Here is a 17,901-nt window from a genome sequence, read left to right on the forward strand (position 1 = left end):
CTCTTCTATTCTCTTCCCACAACCTTAAGTGTGGGCTATCTTTATAGCCCAATCTGCACCTTCTCTTCTAGTTTCAAATGTTAATTATCTACACACAATTTAATATTCTTCTCCCAGTGTCAAGTCCCAGTGTCAAGGGAAAAGAAGCCAATCTCTGTAAAATAAAGAGATTTATTCTGAGTCATATTTGAGGACCATGACCAGGAGCCACACCCAAGAAATCTTGAGCAAGTGGACTTGCAAGTGCAGTTGTGTTACAGTTTGGTTTTATACATTTCAGGGAGATAGGGATTATAGGTAAAGTCATAAATCAATACATGGAAGGCGTACATTGGTTTGGCCCAAAAAGGTGAGTCATCTCAAAGGAGGGGGGGCTTTGAGTTTATAGGTGGATTTAAAGACTCTTTGACTTGTAATTGGTTAAAAATGAAGCTTTTGTCTAAAGGTTTGGAATGTTTTATTTGTTGTGTAAATTGAGGACCTGTAGGTTTGTCTTGCACAGCCTTCGGCCTGTTAATGACTTACAAAAAAATATCTCCAAAAAGTGAGGGGGGGATAACGAGGCATATCCGACCTCCCTCCTCATGGCAGACAATTCAGTTTTAGGGTATCCTCTTGGCCAGGAGGCTGTCCATTCAGTCAGCCAGTGAGAAGGAAGCCTTGAGATTTTATTTTAGTTCACACTAGCATACATTTCCAACCTCTTGTAGCAGTTCTAGCTGTGGCATATAGCACTAACATCTCAAATTCCATATTTCACTCCCCCCCCCCTTTTTTTTTTTATTAAAAACAAAGTTGTCGGCCAGGCACGGTAGCTCACGCCTGTAATCCGAGCACTCTGGTAGGCCGAGGCGGGCGGATTGCTCGAGGTCAGGAGTTTGAAACCAGCCTGAGCAAGAGCGAGACCCCGTCTCTACTATAAATAGAAAGAAATTAATTGGCTAACTAATATATATAGAAAAAAAATTAGCCGGGCATGGTGGCACATGCCTATAGTCCCAGCTACTCAGGAGGCTGAGGCAGCAGGATTGCTTGAGCCCAGGAGTTTGAGGTTGCTGTGAGCTAGGCTGATGCTATGGCACTCACTCTAGCCTGGACAACAAAGCGAGATTCTGTCTCAAAAAAAAAAAAAAAGTTGTCACTCTGTTGCCCAGACTGGAGTGCAGTGGTGCAATTATAGCTGACTGTAACCCTGACTCCTGGCCTCAAGCGATCTTCCGGCCTCACCCTCCCCAGCAGCTGGGGCTACAGGTGTACCCCAGCACACCCAGATAATTTTTTTATTTTCTTCTTATTTATGTAGAGACAAGGGTCTCACTATGTTGCCCAGGGTGGTCTCCAAATTGTGGCCTCAAGTGAGTCTCCTTCCATAGTGCTAGAATTACAGGCATGAGCCACAGCATCTGGCCATATTTCCTCATATTAATTCCTCCTCTTATCATCCTTATTTCTGTGAATGCCCAAATCCTTCCTCGCCTATCCTTAAAACCTCCTCTTCTTAAAATCTCCTCTCACCGACCCTAAATTCCATTGCATTCTTTTTGCTTTCTTTGATCTTTGATCTTTCACTCTTTCTTTCCAAACCTAGTGACACCCTATAGTTATTGCCCTTATTTTCTGGATTTTTATTTATTATTATTATTTATTTATTTATTTTTAAACAATTTTTTTGAGACAGGCTCTGACTCTGTTGCCCAGCCCAAGTGCAGTGGTACAGTCTTAGCTCACTGCAACCCCAAACTCCTGGGCTTGATCAAGCAACTCTCCTGCCTCAGCCTCTCCAAGTAACTGAGACTACAAGCACAAGCTATAGTGCCTGGCTAATTTTTTTATTTTTTTAATTTTTTGTAGAGACTGGGTCTTGCTATGTTGTTCAGACTGGTCTCAAACTCCTGGTCTCCCAAAGTGCTAGATTATAGGTGTGAGCCATCACACCCAACCTGAGTTTTTTAAATTTTTCATATAGTAGCCATCCTAATGGGTGTGAAGTGCTATCTCATTGTGATTTTGATTTGCATTTTCCTAGTCATTAGTTATTTGCTTTTTTTTTTAACTTTTTTTTTTCCGGCATATTATAGGGGTACAGATTTTAAGGTTTCAATAAATGCCTTTTCCCCTATTTGCTTTTTTTAAGTATGGGAAACCCCATATGTGTTTATTAGCAGTGAGAAAAGAGAGGATGGAAGGGAGGGAAATTGTTCAAATCAAAAAGAAAGGATGTGAAAATGTCAGGCAGAAAAGAGGGCAGAGGTATTAGGCGACTGAAATAAAGACAAAGGTCTGAGGGGAAGTGATTATTTAGGTTCACCCAGCCATGTCTGTGGCATCTTCTCTGTTGGCCTCTGAGGCAATAGTAGTGGGCTCCGCCAGAGCTTAACTATGTTTTTGTTCATAAAAAAACTGCAACCCACCAAAATGAAATGGAAACAGGGAACCATCTATTTGTGGACATAGGGCAGGCAAATGCCCTAAAATGATAACATGATGAAGTGAACAAAATGAAAAAATCAAGAGCAGGCTACTCTGAATAGAAAATCCTTGCTCAAAAGGAAATGAACACTAAGAGTGTCATTTGGAAGCCTGGGACCAGAGGACACTAAAGCTGTTGTGAATCAGGACATGAATGAGTAAAGCCCTGCAGTCCCCTATCCAGGCATCCTCAAACTTTTTTAACAGGGCACCAGTTCACTGTCCCTCAGACTATTAGAGGGTGTGCACTGTGGGCCTGGGACAAGTCAGCTGCTAAGCAGGACAGGGCCGGATAAATGTTCTAGGCTAGGGGCATGTGGCCCCGGGGGCCATAGTTTGAGGATGCCTGTAATGTAGTCAGTTAGTAGAGACGGAGAGGGGTTGTCTATCCCTGGCCAACCTTAGAAAGTAGCAAGATATTAATGTAGTTTCCAATTAATATTAAATGGGATAATATATGTAAAATGTTTAGCATAAGTCTTGGAATTTTTTAATAAGTGTTCAAAAAAGCTAGCTCTGGCTGGGTGCAGTGGCTCACACCTATAATCTCAGCACTTTGGGAGGTCAAGGCTTGAGGGGAATTACTTGAGCTCAGGAGTTCAAGCTTACAGTGAGCTATGATTACATCACTGCACCCCAGCATGGGCAACAGACAGAGGTAGACTCCATCTCTAAAAAAAAAAAAATCTAGTTATTGCTGAACTCTGGGACAGTGCTCAAAAGGTACACAGTCTATACAGTCTAGTAGTACAGGGCATATCATCAAACAAATAATTGCACCACAGTGTGAGAGGAACTATAGTAGAGGGATGTACTAGGTATAGGAATGACTCAAATAAGGGTATAATGAGCACTTATGGGCAAGGCATTGACTTAACACTTTTGGAGCACTTTCTCTTTTTATCCTAACAATTCTATGAAGTAGGTATTAACATTACACCTAATATTTCCCAGGGAAGGAAACGTTCTTAGAGATGTTAAGTAACATGCTTGTCATAAGCTTATCACAGCTGGTGAAGTGGTGGAGCTGGGATTCAAGCCATGTCTGTTGACTATCTCCAGGATACATGCTCATTATCTACCACTCTGGGTCATATCTGCTCATCTGAGCAAGGAGTAGTTCCTAGAGGAAGAACATGAGCTGAGTATTGAAGAACAGGCATGTAACAGGCAGGTGAGAGGAAGAAAGGCCACCCAGGTGAAGGAGCATGCACACATGAAGGCATGGGGTTCTGAAACACATCATCTCTTCAGTGGAAGAGTTCTGCTTGGCAGAATGGTGAAGCTTTCTACTGTCTAAACTCACACACAGAGTCAAGCCCAGGGCCAGGCACTTACCATTCCACGTCTCTTATGCCTTACCACGATTTTGTAAGACAGATGTTATTTCCCTCATTTACCTCTGAGGGGAATGAAACTCAGAAAAATTAGGTAACAAGCATGTACCTAACAAACATGAACCCAACCAAGTTCACAGAGACAGGGAAGTGGTAGGACTGGCCTTTGAAAGCAGGTATGATAAGGTCTATGCATTCCTTTGGATCTCAGGACATAGTGAGAGCAGAGGGAGAAGGAAACAGGATACAGATTTCTCAAAAATTTTTTGCTGTGACCCACAATAAGAAATGCAGGCTGTTTTTTTTTCGATTTTTCATTTTCTCAAACAGCAGAAGTTAAAATTACCTCTTGTCCTTTTGGGTGGTCTGCATAAAAATGGGTCCTCCCAGCATTTTTTTTTAATTTATTTTGAGACAGAGTCTCACTTTGTTGCTCAGGCTAGAGTGAGTGCCATGGCGTCAGGCTAGCTCACAGCAACCTCAAACTCCTGGGCTCAAGCGATCCTACTGCCTCAGCCTCCTGAGTAGCTGGGACTACAGGCATGTGCCACCATGCCCGGCTAATTTTTTCTATATATATTAGTTGGCCAATTAATTTATTACTATTTATAGTAGAGATGGGGTCTTGCTTTTGCTCAGGCTGGTTTCAAACACCTGACCTCGAGCAATCCGCCAGCTGCTAGGATTACAGGTGTGAGCCACAGTGCCCTGCCCCTCCCAGCATTTTAAATGTTCATGTTTTTTGTAATGTATATGTGTTATAAATATAATCTCTTGGGAGCAGGGATCTTGTCTTGGTCATTTATTCAACTTGTTCAGCAGCTAGCTCAGTGCCTGAGCTCAGACATGTAAATACATTTTGAAAAAATATGCACATACAATTTTGTCTGTTTTGTTAAAGACTGTATAGGTATCTTGGGGTGGTAGAATTTTACATAGTTTTCTTTTTATATATACTTTTCTGTCCTTAAATTAATTTATAATAAGCGGGAATCATTTTTATAATCAGAAAAAAAACATTCTATTTCCCCCAAAATATTAAAACAATTATAATAAATAATTCATACTCAGTATAGAGTTTAAATAGCACCAAAGTATATACAGTAAAATATAAAAATCTTCCATCACCAACCCTCTTCCTCCAACCCCTTCTCACTGTACTGTAGTCTCTTTCCCCAAAGTGTAATAACAATTATAGCTGACATTTATTGTGTGTTTACTCTTTGCCAGGAAGTATTCTAAGCACTTTTTTTTTTACATGTTAACTTATTTAAACCTTATGAGAACCCAAAGAGACAGATACTATCATTATCCTCATTTTACTAATTGTAAACTTTCACAGGTTGGGTTCTCTGGGAAGTGCAGGATGTTTATTCACTCAATTTAGACACTGATTTGTCTTATTATAAACTAACTTCACTCCATGAATCATTACAGGACCCCTTGCAGAAAAATAAAAATCAACAGATTTCACTCAAAGAGCATATTAATTCCAGTCAAGGGTTACTTACTATACTATGGCTTTCTTTTCAGCAATTCTGTGTAATAACCCTATGGTCCCCAAGCCCAGGGCCTCTGAACTGGCCCCAGAGCTTCACTTCCCTGGCTGCCCCCACCCAGCGAAAAATTGTCTTCCCTGCTTCCCACCCCCATACAAATTATCTTCCATGAAACCAGTCCCTGGTGCCAAAAAGGTTGGGGACCCGCTGTAATTAACACATTTAGAGAGGCCTCACAGAAGGACGCTATGCTTCAGGGTGGCTAGAAATGAGGGAGTTGGCCTCGCCTGGGCACTTTGGGTCTTCTTGGCCATGGGCTCGGTTCTAAGGATATGTTGGGTGAGAGAAGTCTAGAGGTCATATTTTAGGAAAACTCTTCTAAAGTAAAGAGGTAGCTGGGCTTTTTAAAGGTTATTTGCTTCACTTTAATCCTGACCACCTTTTCAAGCTAACTGGAAGCAAACTGTACATTGAGGTATTTACTTCTAGAGACTTCTCTATGTATGACATATTTTCTTTTATTGCTATTTTTAGGCATGCATATATGTGATATGTATTGCAACTTGGTGGAGAAAATAAAATTTACACAGTAAATGGGAAAAAGGGATCCAGAAAATAGGAACTCATCAGCCTGCCTGTGCCCAGTATTACCCAGGGAAGACAGGAGTATAACTCCCAAGTTTACTACCAGAATAAATGAATTAACAGACTCCAGAAGAGTTTTAAGAACAATTTCAAATTATTGCTTATATTCCAAATCCCACAAAGAAATTACTTCTGACCGGATGTGGTGGCTCTTTCTATTTTTTTAGTAGAGATGGGGTCTCACTCTTGCTCAGGCTGGTTTCGAACTCCTGAGCTCAAACAATCCACCCACCTCGGCCTCCCAGAGTGTTAGGATTACAGGCGTGAGCCACTGTGCCTGGCCAAGCCCAAGAGTTTGAGGTTGCTGAGAGCTAGGCTGGTGCCACAGCACTCTAGCCCGGGCAACAGAGTGAGAGTACGTCTCAAAAAAAAAAAAAAAAAATCACTTTTGGAGCTGACATTTTTATCAGCTGACCTCAAACTCAACAGGTATAAAACTGAATTTCCTACACATGCCAGTCCCCTAAACCTTCTAGCCTCTTTGTTTCAGATCCTGATGAAGGGCCCACTTCTCACTTGCTACCAGCTTTCTAGGCCAGAATCTGAACATCTTGAGTGTATGGGACTTCTCCTTCCCTATGCCTCCCACAAATAATCTCCAAATCCTGGGAGTTCCGCCTTCCAAATTATCTAGAATCCATCTGCTTCTTTCCACATCCACTGCTGCTTCGTTAGTCTGCACACCATCGTCTACTGCAAAGAAGACACACCAACATCCCAAGTGGGGTCTCACTTTCTTTTTTTTTTTTTTTTTTTTTGCGACAGAGTCTCACTTTGTTGTCCAGGCTAGAGTGAGTGCCGTGGCGTCAGCCTAGCTCACAGCAACCTCAAACTCCTGGGCTTGAGTGATCCTTCTGCCTCAGCCTCCCGAGTAGCTGGGACTACAGGCATGCGCCACCATGCCCGGCTAATTTTTTATATATATATATATCAGTTGGCCAATTAATTTCTTTCTATTTATAGTAGAGACGGGGTCTCGCTCTTCCTCAGGCTGGTTTTGAACTCCTGACCTTGAGCAATCCGCCCGCCTCGGCCTCCCAAGAGCTAGGATTACAGGCGTGAGCCACAGCGCCCGGCCCTCACTTTCTTTTAATGCATCTGCCACACTGCAGCCAGAGTAATTTTTTTTTCTTGATAGCAAGACTCTGTCTTGCTCTGTCGCCAGGGCTAGAGTGCGGTGGCATCAGCCTTGCTCACAGCAACCTCAAACTCCTGGGCTCCAGTGATCTTCCTGCTTCAGTCTCCAGAGTAGCTGAGACTCCAGGCACGCACCGCCAGGCCCAGCTAATTTTTTCTATTTTTAGTTGACCAACTAATTTTTCCTATTTTTTATATTTAGAGTGAGATGAGGTCTCGCTCTTGCTCAGGATGGTCTCGAACTCCTGACCTCAAGAGATCCTCCTGCCTCGGCCTCCCAGAGTGCTACGATTACAGGTGTGAGCTCACCTCACAGGGCCCAGAGTAATCTTTTAAAAACACAAATCTAATCATGTCATTCTTCAGTTTGAAATCTTTCAATACTAAAGATCAAACTCCCTAAGTTACCTAGCTTATTAGGTTCTGATTGAACCTAATAAGCGTCCCTCTAGCCTCACCTGTCACCCTGTCCCCACACACCACACACTGTTCTGGCCACAAGGAACTTTTAGTTGCCTGAACCCAACTTTTTCTATTATCTCTGGGCCATTGCCCATGTTGTCCTCTGCTTGAAAGACCCTTTCCTCCTCTTCTTTTTGATAATTCATGCATTCTCCGGGTCTCAGCTCAGCTGTCACTTGCACAGCCCCGCTATGCAGGCTTCATCCTTCAACCATTGCCCTGGGCTTGGTCCAGGCCACTGGTCACTTCCATTCAGTTTGTTTCTTCCAGGCGGCAGCCCCCGTGGTCGCCCTCCACACTCCATCAGTGTCAGCTAGTGGAGACACGTGAGCCCCCTCAGAGAGGACCTGGATCCTTGCGGCTCCAGCCCTCGACAGATAGGAAGCCCACCGAACTTCGGCTCCGCAGCGGAGACTGCCAGAGGTCGCCGGGCAGGCGCCCCACGAGCCACCGCCATCCTTTGCCCGGAACCCAGGTGGGAAAGCGGCCCCGCCTCCCACGCTGCGTCGGGGGTGGGACAGGGCGGGGCGCCGGGTGCCGGCGAACGGCGAGCGCCGGGCCGGGGGCGGGGCCAGGGGCGGAGCGGAGCGCGCATGCGCGGTCGCCTTTGTGTGGGTCGAGCGGCGGCGGCTGCGGCGGCAGTGGCGGTCCCACTGGCAGGCGGGCAAGAGGGGAGTCCGGGCGGCGTCCGGCGTGGGAGCCGGGGGACCACCATGGTAAAGAAACGGAAAGGCCGCGTCGTGATCGACTCGGACACGGAGGACAGCGGCAGCGACGAGAACCTGGATCAGGTAAGGGCAGGCCGCGGAGGCGCGGGCCGGCGGAGCGGGAGGGCTGAGTCGGAGCCACGGGAGCCGGCAGCAGCCCGGGCCCGGAGCCTCCCGACCCTAGCGCCCGGCCCGCCCAGTGCCCTGACTGCTGCTGCAACCCTCTTCTTGTCCTCCCCGCAGCGTCGGGGCCCTCGGAGTCCGGCCCGGGCCTGGAGACGGAGCCCCGAGGACTTGGCGCCTTGGGCGGGGAGGCGGGGCAGGGACCTGGCTGATGGGCCTTGGGCTTGGGGGTACCGAAGGGGGCCGCGATCTGCTGGAGCCAGATCCGGGCGGCGGGCTGCAGGCCAGGCGATCCGGGCCCTGAGAGATAGGAAGTGTCGCCTGCCAACCTGGGAGGGTGGGAGGTTTTGGAAGAGGTGCAAGGGTGAATGTGGTGTGGTGGGGGGGCGAGAGCCGAGAATGTGCGGGCTCTGGAAGATGAAGTTTTTCAGACAAGGAGTGTGGACAGAGAGGAGGGACATGCGTAAATGTCCTAAGGAGCCTCTGTCGTACTTGGCGCGGCACGAGTTAGCTGTGGGCATGAGTTTATTTGGCGACTAGGGTCGTTTGTGTTTGAGAAGGGCCCCTGTTGGGGTGTCAGGCCGAGAAAACCACTCTTGGGAGGAGGAAAGAGGGCAGATACAGGAAGAAGTAGAGAACTGTGTCGGGCAGCATGGAGGTAGTATGACCCAGGCCTCTTGGCCTTTTTCATGCAGCATCCAGAATTCTTTCTTACTTGAAGAGTGTGCAGAAAGCATTGCAAGTAACTTTTGGCCTCATTGTCTTGAACTGTTTATATACTTTAGAAAATATTGTAGGAAGGAAGCTGCTCTTTGTAACAGTGCTCTAGTGATACCTAGTGATACCAGGAGATACAAAGATGGTTTCCCCCATGTTTAATGAGCAAATGATATAAAGAAAGAATATGCAAGAGATGATAGCTTTGTAAGTGAATAGAGTACTAAACTTGGAATCTGAAAATTTGAGATCTAGGCTGAGCTTATCCTGTATTTTAGCTATGTATCTTTGGTCTTAACTGTAAAATCAAGATGTAACATCAGCCTGTATATCTAATCGGGCTATTATAAGGATCAAGTGTTTATAAGAATGAATGGTTCTGCAAACATGAGCAAAATTATAAAGTTTTTGTGTAAATGACATCCTGGGGGGCCTTTGTATTATTAGGCCAGAGGTCTCAGGACTAAAGTAATAGGGCATGAAAGGGGAGGACTTTTAAGAAGGAAGGACTGGAAAGGTATTGAAGAAAAGCTGTTTTAAAAATGGTGGTTGAGAGGTGGGGAAATAATGGGGCTTGCAGAGGACTATCTAAGGAATAGAAACCTTATTTGGGGATGGAAATTGAAATGTAAGTTGAAAGTGTTCTCATTGAAAGGCTCCCGAAGTTTACAAAAATATACTCTTGACTCTCAAAGTTTGATAAGTAATTTTAGACTGGGAGTTAGGAGGATTAGAATTCATTTTTTTCTTTTACTATTTTGTGATCTGCAAATGTAGATGTCTCAGATAATCACATCAGTTACCATTGAATTTATGTAGTGCTTACGGTTATGTGGTGATGTAGAGACCTTAATTGTTTTGTTTACATTGTCAAATTTTCAAATTATGATTAACTTGTAATCACTTTTCCCACTTTACATATGAAGGGAATGGAGGTTGAAGAAGTTAAATAATTCATACAATTACTAAGTGATAGAGTTGGGATTTGTACCCAGATCTACATGAGTATAAGGCCTATACTCTTTTCACTCAACCAACTTAATCTGTTAAATTTAAAATTTTTCATATTGCAAGATGAGAATAATGTTTCATGGCCATTTTCCATGTTGCTAGACTTTTTGGTGTGTGTGTGTAAGACAGGGTTCTCACTCTGTTTCTCAAGCTGGAGTGCAGTGGCATGATTACACCTCACTGCAGACTCCAACTCTGAGGCTGAAGCAATCCTCCTGCCTCAGCCTCAGATAGCTAGGACTATAGGCATGTGCAACCATGGGCAGCTGATTTTCTTTTTTTTTTTTGAGACAGAGTCTCACTCTGTTGCCCAGGCTAGAGTGCTGTGGCGTCAGCCTAGCTCACAGCAACTTCAAACTCCTGGGCTCAATGGAGCCTTCTGCCTCAGTCTCCTGAGTAGCTGGGACTATCGGCATGCACCACCATGCTCGGCTAGTTTTTGATAGAGATGCCTCGCTCTTGCTCAGGCTGGTCTCGAACTCCTGAGCTCAAGCAATCCACCTGCCTCCGCCTCCCAGAGTGCTAGGATTACAGGCATGAGCCACCGCGCCTGGCCATGAACAACTGATTTTTAAAATTTTTTGTAGACATGGACCCTCACTATTTTGTCCAGGTTGGTCTTGAACTCGTGCCTCTAATCATCCTCCCACCTCAGCATCACAAAGTACTGGGATTACAGGCATGAGCCACTGCACCCAGCCTAGAATTGGTTTGTAAAGTACACTGAACAGTTTAGAGGAAATTGGCACATCAGTTAAAAAGATTATTTGGGTGACTTTATTGGTAAAGCACTCTCAGAACATCTGTTCCGATGATGAATGAACTAAATTGCAAGTTATTCTGCCCTTAGTGCTTTTCTTTGGAATTCTGATGAATGAAATTAATTGAGTGCTTCCTTTTGTGGTAGAGAATTTTACCTGATCCACAAAGGGCTTTTCCAAAGTGGAAACTGGAAGGGATTGCAACCTTAAGTCCAATTCCAAATATCTATTTGTAAAAAAAAATTAATGTGAAATTTGTAGGTAATATCTGATAATGTTTTAACAGCATTTTCAACTTCTTCCCCTTCAACTCCTCATTGGCATTCTTGTTATCAGATGAGAACTAGATCTAAATTTGCTTTCCCTACACATCCTAACAGGGGCACCAATGCCTTCTATCTATTTGTGTGTTCAGCACTGTGCCAGGCTCTCAGAGGAATCAAAGAGAAAGTCTCAGCCCTCTGGATGTTTTCACCAAAGGCCTTTAGCAGAAGTTCATGGTCAGTGTGGTTTTGGGGCCTTTAGGAATCCTCAGAACACAACTAATGTGTTCTGGGCCTTTTCTGACCAAGATGCCTTGGGCTGTTCCATCTAGTTCTGAGTCTTTATTAGAGATATAACATTAGACTTGCTATCTATTTTAGAGTTCTTGTACAAGGAACAAACTATAATAGATCACTGAGTGTCTAGTGTGGAATGGAGCATAATTATTAAGGAAACCTTTTGTCCTGGTTTTTCCAGATGGGAATCTAAGCCATAATGTCAAAAATACTACCTCAAACTAAGTAATCTTTATTGAAGATGAGCTAGGTGAGCCTTCTAGTCTAGTTTTTCTTGGTGGGAGTGGGGAGGGCCTCTGTGTCAGAAGCTCCCTGGTTTGCTTATTTAAAATGTAGGCTGGGGACTCACATCTGTAATCCTAGCACTTTGGGAGGCCAAGGCAGGAGGACTGCTTGAGGCCCAGAGTTTAAGACCAGCCTGAGCAACATAGCAAGCCCCCATCTCTATAAACAATAGAAAAAATTAGCCAGGTGGGATGGTACGTGCCTGTAGTCCTTGCTATTAGGGAGACTGAGGCAGGTGGATTACTTGAGCCTGGGAGTTTGAGGTTGCTGTGAGCTATGGTGATGCCACTGCACTCTAGCCTGGGCAGGAGAGCATGACCTTGTCTCAAAAAAAAAAAAAAAAAAGTTAGTTGGGAGGTGCAGGGTGTAGCAGTTCCTATCCTAGTCATATTGAATCAGACTCTCAAGTGATAGAACCCTGGACTCTGCAGTTGTTGTAACAGGTACAGCCCAAGTAATTTTTTTTTTTTTTGAGACAGAGTCTCACTTTGTTGCCTAGGCTAGAGTGAGTGCCGTGGCGTCAGCCTAGCTCACAGCAACCTCAAACTCCTGGGCTCAAGCAATCCTGCTGGCTCAGCCTCCCAAGTAGCTAGGACTACAGGCATGCACTACCATGCCCGGCTAATTTTTTGTATATATATTAGTTGGCCAATTAATTTTTTTCTATTTATAGTAGAGATGGGGTCTTGCTCTTGCTCAGGCTGGTTTCGAACTCCTGACCTCAAGCAATCCGCCAGCCTTGGCCTCCCAGAGTGCTAGGATTACAGGCGTTAGCCACTGCGCCCGGCCCAGCCCAAGTAATTATGATTTATGTTAATGATTAAGACACTGTCTGTGTGCAAGTTAATCTTTTTAGTAAGACACTACTGTAGTTTGGAAGAGAAATAGCTTCCTGTCTGCCATAGTGCGTCCAAGTTAAAGGTACACACGTAACCAAAGGAAATTGACAGGGATGTTTAAAGTCCCAAAGCTGCTGGTTCTTCTAGATCTCTGAATTTATTTGAATTGTTGGAGTGCATTTTATTGAGGCCTATATCTTCGTTTTTGATTTTTTTTTTCTTCTTCTTCTTCTGGAAAGACATATATAGTAACTAAAGTAGAGCAGTTTAAAATTTTATTTTATTTTATCTTTTCAAATAATTTTTTAATATAGAATGCTTCATGAATTTGTGTGCCATCTTTGTGCAGGGGCCATGGTAATCTTCTCTGTATCGTTCCACTTTTAGTATATGTGCTGCCAAAGTGAGCACTAAAATTTGTTTTAACTTTCAAAGATTTTTAAACCTCTGACTTTAGTTTGAGAGTTTAAGGGATTTTCTTTTAGCATATGACCTGATAGTGACCCTGTTCTTATGTTTGTCACACCTTTTCTTCAACATTTTAAAATTGCAAGATACTTGCTGTTGGTGCCGATGGGGAAAAAATAATAAAATTTGACAAAAACCTCTGGACTTTTTACCTCATCACGTACCTTCATTGAGATAATGTCTGTCACACTTTATGGAATATTTATTCAGTGAGTTCTGTAAAATGAAAAGCATCCAAGATAGTAAAGGAGACAGAGTTTTCCATTTAGATCAATACAACTCAGTATTTTTATAAAGATTTACTCTGCCTTTCTTTAAAAAATTGCGCTATATGCACACTGGGACGCTTTATTTTATAGTTCCTTTCTTATTTAAAATGGTGATTATGTTGTCATGTCTTCTTTTTTTCTCTGCTCATCCAACTTGAAGTAGCAATAATTAATTTGTTTTATTTTGTTGTTGTTTTTTTTTTTTTTTGAGACAGAGTCTGACTGTTGCCCAGGCTAGAGTGCCATGGCATCATCATAGCTCACAGCAACCTCAAACTCCTGGGCTCAAGCAATCCTCCTGTCTCAGGCTCTTAAGTAGCTAGGACTACAGGGTGCATGCCACCATGCCTGGCTAATTTTTTCTATTTTTAGTAGATATGGGGTCTGGCTCTTGCTCAGGCTGGTCTTGAACTCCCAACCTGAAGGGATCCTCCTGCCTTGGCCTCCCAGAGTGCTAGGATTACAGGCATAAGCCACCGCACCCAGCCTACAATAATTAAATTTGTATTTGGGAGAATAGGCACCAGACATATTTTCTAGGAACAATTTTCAGACATTACATGTAAAAAATATCATTGTTATAATGTATCCTTCTATAAACCTTCCCCATAAAACTTGAGAAATTTAAAAGTTGTACTTCTCATTAATATAGTTTTCACATTAATCAAAGGCAGATTTTGAAGTCTAGGATAAATTTGTGAGAAATACTAATGTTAATGTGAAGTTTTTAATTTGTGTCATAATGTTCCATCTAGCTTGATGTAACTCATTTGTTAATTTTACTAGGCTTTTCATTAGAAATAATACTATAAGAGTGCAGTCCCATGGAAACTTTGACAGTGAGGCTTTCAAGAAAAATACAAAACCCCAGCCTGAGCAAGAGTGAAACCCCGTCTCTACAAAAAAGAGAAAAATTAATCTGGTGTGGTGGTGTATACCTGTTGTCCCAGGTACTAGGGAGGCTGAGGCAGGAGAATTGTTTGAGCCTAGAAGTTTGAGGTTGCAGTGAGCCATGATGATGCCACTGCACTCTAGCCTGGGTGACAGAGCAAGACTCTGTCTCAAAAAAAGAAAAAAATACAAAACTTGTCTTCAGAAACACATTGTGTTTATTGTTCCATTCCTAGAGTATAAGTTCTTCCAAGGGTAGAGATTGTTCATCTTTCAGCATATGTGTTAGACAGTGCTAGCTATTGGGTGAACAAAATGAAGCAATTTCCACCTTTGAGATTAGAGTGATGCTAGAGAGAGATGGGAGTTGGAGCATTGCTCAAAGAGTCATTTCCTTTCAGTTGCACTACAGGCTATAAAGGAAGAAGACAAATATTATGAGAGTATGACCAGGTATCCTATGCTAGCCTGACAAGAATGACATTTAAACTGAGACCTGGAATATGTGTTGAGGAAAAGGAGATTAGAAAACTGAAGAGTAAAGGGAAGGGTGTTGAGTATTCATGGTTGAGGGCCCTGCATCTACAAAATAAATGAGGAAAAAAGGACCTAATATCCAAAACCAAAAGAAACTTAGAGTGACTAGAACATAACCAGTTGGATACTTGGAGAGAATGCGGCACAAATGAAACTGCAGAGGTAGATTCTGTTTTGACTCTTTGAGGATGGAGAAGTCAATTTAGTGGATTACAACCAGCATTAAAAATAAAAATGAAATTGATGCCAGGCATAGTGACTCACACCTGTAATCCCAGCATTTTGGGAGGTTGAGGCAGGAGGATCACTTGAGGCCAGGAGTTTGAGACCAGCCTGGGCAACACAGCAAGAACCTGTCTCTACAAAAAATTTAAAAATTAGTCAGGTATTGTGCCATGTGCCTGTAGTCCCACCTATTTGGAGGCTGAGGTGGGAGGATAATGAGGTTACAGCAAGCTGTGATCATGCCACTGCACTCTAGCCTGGGTAACAGAGTGATACCCTGTCTGTCAATAAATAAATAAATAAGAAATAGAATAAAACATAAAATATCAAGTGTGTTATACATAGTAAAGATAAGTATTGTTCCATGAATTTGTGTTTCATGTATATGTATGTGTATACTGGGTCATGAGGTATAGTTTATTTTACTGTGGGCTGAGATTAAAAAGAAAAATTCTAGGCCGGGCATGGTCAGGAGTTTGAAACCAGCCTGAGCAAGAGCAAGACCCCATCTCTACTATAAATAGAAAGAAATTAATTGGCCAACTAATATATATAGAAAAAATTAGCCAGGCATGGTTGGCGCATGCCTGTAGTCCCAGCTACTCGAGAGGCTGAGGCAGGAGGATTGCTTGAGCCCAGGATTTTGAGGTTGATATGAGCTAGGCTGACGCCATGGCACTCACTCTAGCCTGGGCAACAAAGTGAGACTCTATCTCAAAAAAAAAAGAAAAAAGAAAAATTCTTTTTTGTTTGTTTAGTTTTTGAGGAGAAGGAAAGAGGAGTTTATTAATTTGCCAGCAAATGAGGAGGTTGGTAGACTCCCGTCTTAAAGTCCAATGTCCTACTTCTGAGCAGAAACACAGAGCTTTTAAAGGTTCTGATTTTTCCCATCTTCCGACTGAGACAATCTCATGAGCCACAAAACAAGAACCAAATTCTCTCAGGTGAAAGAACAAACAAATCCTAATCCCCACCCTAGTTCCCTGGGAACCGTAGATGCGCTCATTCCAAACCACGTTCCCTAGTTCCACTCAACCTCTTGACTTCCAACCCCACTTGGCAACTCAAAACAAATCAAACGGGGTGGTCTGACCCCCCCCCCCCCAGCCATATGGCGGGAAACAGGGTCTTGGTGCCCTGGGCCGTGGCTATTGCAATGATTCCCAAATCTGTCTCCTTCTCCTCAACTTAGTTCAGGTTGCAGGGAGTCACATCTACTTTCAGGAGACAGACAGGAATTCCCCAGAGCTAAAAGAGGCTCCAGCAGCTGCTGGGCCATCCCTTGCTCTCTCACCTCAAAAAGAAGTTGCTCCTACCCATGAAGACCCACAGCTTTGACCCAGGACTGTTTCCTGCCTCTTCAAGCAGTCGTGGGGTACCATTCCACCAGGGTACCAATGGGCCCATGCAGGGACACCAAATTCTGTTACCAAATTTGGCACTTGTCCCCAAGGCTGCATCAGAAGAACAAGGGCAGGTAGTTTGAGGAGAAGGAAAGAGGTGTTTTGCTAGTGAATGAGGAGGTTGGCAGTCTCCTGTATTAAGGTACCAACGTCCTCAAAAGAAAAAGGTTTATTTCTTAAAATTTTTTTCTAGTTGATTCGGCAGGTGAGTTTATTACACACTCCTTAGCAGATTCTGACTTCCATGGCCACCGTCCTGCAAAAGAAAAGTTTTAAAGCCACTGGCAGGGTCATGTTGGCAATGTTAAGGACTTTGAACTTTATTCTGAGGGTAATAAGAAGCCACTGACGGATTTTAAGCTGAAAGCAATACTCAGATTTGCCTTTTTATCAGCTCACCTACACTGCTATGTGGAGAGTAATGTGGAGGGGACATTAGTTAGGTGGCAGAGAAGTCCAGGTGAGAGAAGGAGAATATAAGTTGCACTAGAATGGAAGCTCCAGGAGGACAAGCATATTTGTTCACTGCAATACCCTTGGCACCTAGAACAGTGCCTGCGTGCAGCAGGCACTCTGGCAGTATTTGTTGAATGAAGGACTGACTTAGATTGGTATGATAGTTACAGAGATGACAGATAGTGGAATGGAATAGACATAATAATCAGGATGTAGGACTGAGAGCACTTGAAGACTGATTGGATAATGGGATGAGAAGAGAAGGTATAAGGAATGGATAACAGACTCTGGCATGAGACAGGGAACCATAGAGAGAATCAGGTTTAGAGGTGAAGATCCTGAGTTCAGTCTTGGATGTATGGAGTTTAAAGTGTCTGTGAGATACCCAAAGCGGAGACATCAAGTAGGTAGGTATTGAAAATAATGCCTGCCTGACACAGAGTAGGCACTTATAAATCTTTATTGAATAAGTATAATAAATGCTACTGAGCACATCCATGGTAGGAATTTTTCTAACCTGGTTTGGAGATTACTTAAAGAGATAAGGGACATGTCAGTTTGGGGGTTCTTGCTCCAACCCCTCTACTTATACTGATAATCCCTTCTTTTTTTTTTTTTTTTTTTTTTTTTTGAGACAGAGTCTCGCTTTCTTGCCTAGGCTAGAGTGAGTGCCGTGGCGTCAGCCTAGCTCACAGCAACCTCAAACTCCTGGGCTCAAGCGATCCTCCTGCCTCAGCCTCCCGAGTAGCTAGGACTACAGGCACAAGCCACCATGCCCGGCTGATTTTTTTTTTTTTTATATATATATTAGTTGGCCAATTAATTTCTTTCTATTTTTATGGTAGAGACGGGGTGTCGCTTGCTCAGGCTGGTTTTTAACTCCTGACCTTGAGCAATCCGCCCGCCTCGGCCTCCCAGAGTGCTAGGATTACAGGCGTGAGCCACCGCGCCCGGCCAGATAATCCCTTCTTTAAAGAATAGTAATGTATATTATTTAGAAACTATATTAGGAGAAGGGAGGTAAGTAAGAAAACAAGCAATAGTAGTAGAATCTCTCTCTCTGTCTCTCTCTCTCTCTGCGCTAAAAAAACAAGTAATAG

The 17,901-nt window shown here is 43.5% G+C and overlaps 1 protein-coding gene and 1 non-coding gene across 2 annotated transcripts in view; one reads left to right on the forward strand and one right to left on the reverse strand.

Annotated features, from left to right (window-relative positions):
- The first annotated feature begins 8,128 nt into the window (after window positions 1-8,128).
- Window positions 8,129-17,901, forward strand: part of RTF1 (RTF1 homolog, Paf1/RNA polymerase II complex component) — a 61,202-nt gene continuing 51,429 nt past the window's right edge. The window contains exon 1 of the mRNA XM_012766466.2: window positions 8,129-8,340. Coding sequence (XP_012621920.1) covers window positions 8,143-8,340 — 198 coding nt within the window. The 5' untranslated portion in view covers window positions 8,129-8,142. The remainder of the gene's footprint in view (window positions 8,341-17,901) is intronic.
- Window positions 12,857-12,963, reverse strand: LOC142871637 (U6 spliceosomal RNA). The gene has a single exon (XR_012919870.1). It is a non-coding gene; the product is annotated as a U6 spliceosomal RNA (small nuclear RNA).

Source organism: Microcebus murinus, chromosome 6 (genome assembly GCF_040939455.1).
Source record: "Microcebus murinus isolate Inina chromosome 6, M.murinus_Inina_mat1.0, whole genome shotgun sequence".
Classification (NCBI taxonomy): Eukaryota; Metazoa; Chordata; class Mammalia; order Primates; family Cheirogaleidae; genus Microcebus; species Microcebus murinus.